Source organism: Priapulus caudatus, unplaced genomic scaffold (assembly GCF_000485595.1).
Source record: "Priapulus caudatus unplaced genomic scaffold, Priapulus_caudatus-5.0.1 Scaffold395, whole genome shotgun sequence".
Lineage (NCBI taxonomy): Eukaryota > Metazoa > Priapulida > Priapulimorpha > Priapulimorphida > Priapulidae > Priapulus > Priapulus caudatus.
The window spans coordinates 246,015-251,690 of NW_014577456.1; the positions used below are offsets into that span (position 1 = coordinate 246,015).

The following is a 5,676-nucleotide window of genomic DNA, read 5'->3' on the forward strand; positions in this document are numbered from 1 at the left end:
CGATTCTTACTAGCAGAGAGATTTCTTAAGTCAACAGAAAAATCAGTTTGCAATATCCAAAGGACAATGCATACGCAGCATCATGATTTTCATCAGGTCAGGTTGGATATGAAGGTCGCACTAAGGATAAAATGTCTCTCTATAGTAACGCTGAACTAACACGTAACAACGTGGACAGTGGAAAGGATCGGTTTTCAAAGACGCATCGTCTAAGAGTTGACCTGACGTTTATAAAATAGAGATACACGTGGCTAATAGAGGAATGAAAAGTGGGCACCGCTAGTAATAACTGTATCATTAAACGGCGATCAATATATGGTATCTCTATGCAGACTTGGAGGGCTTAGGACTAACTCGATCTCTTATAAGTCATCACTTCGAGTATCACGATCGTCCCCTAACAACATACTAGCTATCGCACGATCATTTACCCAGCTCGCGCGCCGCACGCAAAACCCTCCAAAACAAGTAATAACTAGCCGTAATTACACTGTGGCAAAGTTTCTCTCACTTAGCCTGAGCCTGGTCTCTACTGTGCAGGTAGTCTCTCTCTTTGGCTACGGACTCGGCAAGCATGGTAAACTGATCGTCGTAGCTAGGTAGTGTTGTTAGGGAGATACAAATTCTTATATATATATATATGTTTATCTTTTTTATCTCTATTTTTATATATATATATATATATATATAATATAGCACCTTCATTCAACATATATTTTGTATATATATATGTTAAATGAAGGTACTATATATATGTTATACATTGGACAAGGAGAGGCCAGTTCATCACCACCCCTCCACCCACGCCCAAACGGGACAGACTAGACTAGCATCTACTGCAGCCTTCGTTCAACCTCGACCTAATTAATCACCATTAAATTACCACACTAATTACTAATTACTAATTAATCCCCAATAAATTACCACACTAGTTAAATATTAAATTATATACATTAAATTATATTATATTAAATATTAAATTACCACACTAATTACGTGTCGGTAACACAACTACTACTGACTACGTGTCGGTACACAGACTAAACTACTAAGTCGAACACGAAAGTCAGAAGACACGTCCGTCAACCCATCCCGCGATCGACCCCACCACGGAACTGGGCACTCTGGGTGGTCGCGTCAAGGATACTATGTCTCGAGGGAGCCGCGTGAGCATGCGTTGATCACGACTTCTCTTCATGCTTTGCTCTCTCGCGTAGTTCTCAGCTCCCCAACTCGCTCTTCTGCAGCTCTAGCGCCTCGCTGAACATACGCTTGAACATCTGCGAATGATTCCCGACGGATGTAGGGAATTCGCAGGAGAAATAGAGAATGTAGAAATATGTAGAATGTATAATATATATGTAGATGTATATGTAGATATAAAGAGAATGTAGAAATATAGAATGTAGAAATATGTAGGATATAAAAATATGTAGAATATGTAAAAAAAATATAGAATGTAGAAATATGTAGGATATAAAAATATGTAGAATATGTAAAAAAAATATAGAATGTAGAAATGTGTAGAGAATGTAGAACCGTAGAAATATGTAGAATATGTAAAAAATATAGTATTTAGAAACATGTAGAATGTGGAGATAGAAATATGTAGAATATGTGAAAAATATAGAATGTAGAAATGTAGAAGTGCGTCGATGCAGAAGGTACGTGCAGGTGTATGGCGAGTTATGCAAATATCCAATATAAGTGTTTAGAATAGACTGCTGAAAAGGAGTCTGTGGTTTGCCATCAGAAACATTGTAAAGTTACGGCTAAATTTGTTTCTGATAATGGGCCCCTAGATTGGTTTCAGAACTCGAATAAACCACAGTATATGTAACATCTGCGACAAGCAACCAAATATTATATTCCAAATCCGAATCCTTATATTTCTGAAATTCGTGTAATGATTTGAAATTCCTCCACTCACCACCTCTTCCTTGGTTTTCTGCCGAGTCATCTTCGCACGCATCTGCAGCTGGTAGTCGTCATAGTAACGGTGCAGACGTGCCGACTGCTGTCGTTGTTGCTGAAGCTGGGATTGGAGACTCCTCTGACTGGACTCTCTGTCGGTTTTCTCCCGCTGTGTGGCAACAGCAGCAGCAGCAACAACAGCAGCAGCAGCAACAGCAGTCAGACACGAGTGCAACATAAATATATTAATCAAATATAAATTTTTAAACGATTACATTTTTTAACTCGTTTGACTTAACGTTATAGAGCTAGCACTATTGTTAAAATAAGTCTACAAAACCTGCAAGCATTATCAATAGTTTCAATATGCTAAATTGTAACCACTGTTAGAGACATGCATGTGACATCTTGCATTAAACTTATTTTGTAACTTTCAGCACGAGTTATAAGATCTCGCACGTACCAATCGTATGTTATGATCTCTTTCCTTCTTCAGAATTCTTGCCAACAGTGCCTGCCTGTACTCTGCTTCATCCAGCAAAATCTATTGCAAAACAATCATTACATATCAAGTTAGGTAAACCTATTTTTATTATTGGTAACTTACTAGACGTATTAAATTATTAGGCAACAGTGACGCATACATATACTCATATAGCGATATGTGACTGCAAGTTGCTATTATAAACACAATACCATACATCAAGGGGTGGCATAATCTTGCAACCCAATTGAAAAGACGAATCAGTACAGTAAACAGAAGCTATTTTTTACTATCGATCACAAAATATGACCAGTAATTGTGATTCTCAGAAGATTACCTTCTTGATAGGCTCCCACATGGAAAAAAATGTGTTGGTTTACAATCACCGAATACAAACAACGTCCTTCCTGTGACCTTTGCATGCCCCATGACCTTTCCAACCCCGGCAATTAAAGCTGCAATCGCTAGACCCCCCCCCCACCCCCGGCGCGCGTACCTGAGCCTTGGTGCGTGCCTGCGAGGTGTTTCGCGTGATGCGCTTCACGGCATCCAGATGCCGTATCTGCTGCTCGTACATGTGGTGCACCGCCTCGTGCGACAGGTAGAGGAACGGAAACTCGTCCAGCAGTTGGGCCAGCATGTCCTCGGGAACGTCTGATGAAAACACGTGCGAGGTGAATTTGATCTCTTGGTCAACACATACAATAGTCACGTCATATACGGGCTTCATTTTTTTGTCCCCGGGGAGGGTCTGATGGAAAGAAGACACACGTGATATTTTTGTCAACACGCGCTCCACATACAAGACATGTGCCAAAAACATCCTAATTTTTTTGTCAGTCAATGAAGAAATATGATATATGAAGGTTCAATCGAGTTGAGCCAGCATGTCCTCGGGAAGGTATGACTTCGGAAAGACAAGCGCGACGCGAACGTGATCCCCTTTTCAACACGCGTGCCACGTACAACAATCGTCACAATTACATTTTTTGTCATTTGATTCACTCGACTAGTCATGGTAGAATACGCACAATTGCATAATATTTATGTACATTATTTTACATAGTTGCAAAATAGAAATTAAACTAGAGCCTCGGCCATAAAAAAAAGCAAAATTTGCGTTACCGTCGCTACGTGGGGTTCGGCCAACCGACGGGCTGACGGACACGCTACGTCGGCGCTCTCTGGTGGTGGCTCTGGATCGGGCGGGCGGGTATAGCACAGTACCTGTAACAATTTCAAAATTATGATACTGTCGGCTTTAGAAGTTAACATTAGATTGCATACACGCACAGTGCAATCATGCTAACTGCTGAATGCTGTTTATGCTGAATGCTGATTATTTCTGCATCTCAATTAATTTGAATCTAATTAATCTAATTAATCAGCATTGCGACAGGACTTTCTAAAAACAGTCCTTACTAACAATTAGCCATAAAGTCAACATTGATTGCGTAGTTTATTCTCGTGTCTATCGCTCATTTGCTCGATACTTTCACCGACCCTCGGTATTCCATGCATACGATCGTGCAACCTTTCGCGTGGAGAGCGTACCAGTTGCAACCTCTAACGAGGAGAAAATACCTGGTGCAACCTTTCACGAGTGGCGTACCTAGTGCAACCTTTCACGGGGGGAGAGCGTACCTGGTTGTCTCTTCGCTCTGGGAGAGGACGACCTTGTAGCGGAAATCGGCCGCTGCTGCTGCGCCTTCCTCCTCTCCTTGGATTCCTTCTCAAACGACACGTGTCGCTTCTTCTCTCGCTCGGGTCTCTCCGGCGCGCGCACTCCGCTGCCGGGGCAGGAGAAGGCACTTGCAAAGGTCAGCTCACCGACGGAATATTACCGCGACTAAACTAAAGCAATTCCGTCTCCTGCCTTGCTGTTTATGTTTGTGGTTCACATGTACGATGGCAGACATGTTTGATGCGAAATGTCGAAATGCTAAAGTTTGCAGCCGAAACGAACGAGAACAGACAAACGACGCCAAACCTGGATTTTTTCTCGTCCGTGGTGACGTTCTCTTGTTTTCTGCGCGGAGCAGACGAGCTCCTCGCGCGCGGTCGGCCATCTTGTTTCTGTAGGCGGGACGGTCTCGCACTAGCGCACCTAGTCGGAAAGACTCCTGCCAGCCTGCCGCGTACACACACAGAAGCACGAATGACATGGGGTGTTTCACATCGGTGAAAGGAGCAATGCATTGTCATATATATCCCCAGGAATATTTCAGCAGGCATATTATAGTACGGATGGGGGTTAGGGGGAGAGGGTGTACCAATGGGGGCATTACACGTGTCGTAAGCATCTCCAATACATAGGTATATACATATATACAGGGGTAGAAATTAACTTTTGAACAAGAGAGTCCAACGTCTCAAAGAGAGAGAGTCCGCAGAAAAATGAGGGAGTCCGCAGAAAAATGAGGGAGTCCGCAGAAAAATGAGGGAGTCCGCAGTCTGAAGTTCAAAACTAAAGACATTAACAATAACGCATGTGCTTTTTTGAAGATTCATGCAGTTGCACATCTGCCAAATTTTCTTTGGACATTGCTGAAAAAATACGGTAACTCCGTGGGGCCCTGCTCCGAAACGAACTAGTTAGTATAGCAGAATTTTCAGGGAGTCACACGGACTCCTGCATATGTGAAATCAGGGAGTCCGACAGTAAATCGGGGAGTATTTGACTCCGGACTCACGCTAATTTCGCACCCTATATATATTGTAGACACGAGGTTTGCGTTAATTAAATCAGTAATCATTAATTAAATCAGTTAATCATTTTATAAACTCCGGTTAGATTATCGGCACCGCAGATTGATTCTTGTAATGACTAACTATAGGCACGAGCAACGAGTTTAAGCAAACGTGTGAAACACGGTCTGCTAGGGCAGGCAGGAGTGTTTGTGTGTGAGTGGGCAAGGTTGTTTGTGTACACATTTAGCACACGCCTGAGAAGCAGCTCGGGGTCTCGGTTCTCCCCGGGAGGAGAGATTCGACAATAGAGAGAGATACTCGTTTATACACGAGCGATCGTGGACTTCCTTGTAAGGGATGGGGCGATCGGTTGCTCGTATAGACTGACCGTGTACATAGCAATGTACATAGGAATGTACTATTTTAAATCGACACATCTGTGGTTAGTTTCGGTCAGAGGAGCGTTCCCTTGTTTGGACGGGGTTTGCAGTTGCTAATTTAAGCGTGTATTTATAAGACGGTCCGGACGAGCACAGTCAGTTGTTGTGTTTGAGTTTGCGTGCTAACATCGTCAGTGCTTGCGTCGT

At 42.7% G+C, this 5,676-nt stretch overlaps 1 protein-coding gene across 1 annotated transcript in view; it reads right to left on the reverse strand.

Moving 5' to 3' along the window:
- Positions 1-510: 510 nt before the first annotated feature.
- LOC106809909 (centrosomal protein of 95 kDa-like) overlaps positions 511-5,676 on the reverse strand; it is a 21,683-nt gene continuing 16,517 nt past the window's right edge. The window contains exons 10-17 of the mRNA XM_014813147.1: positions 4,389-4,529; positions 4,043-4,188; positions 3,524-3,625; positions 2,895-3,052; positions 2,378-2,458; positions 1,931-2,083; positions 1,148-1,280; positions 511-595 (exon numbers count right to left, since the gene is read on the reverse strand). Coding sequence (XP_014668633.1) covers positions 1,221-1,280; positions 1,931-2,083; positions 2,378-2,458; positions 2,895-3,052; positions 3,524-3,625; positions 4,043-4,188; positions 4,389-4,529 — 841 coding nt within the window. The 3' untranslated portion in view covers positions 511-595; positions 1,148-1,220. The remainder of the gene's footprint in view (positions 596-1,147; positions 1,281-1,930; positions 2,084-2,377; positions 2,459-2,894; positions 3,053-3,523; positions 3,626-4,042; positions 4,189-4,388; positions 4,530-5,676) is intronic.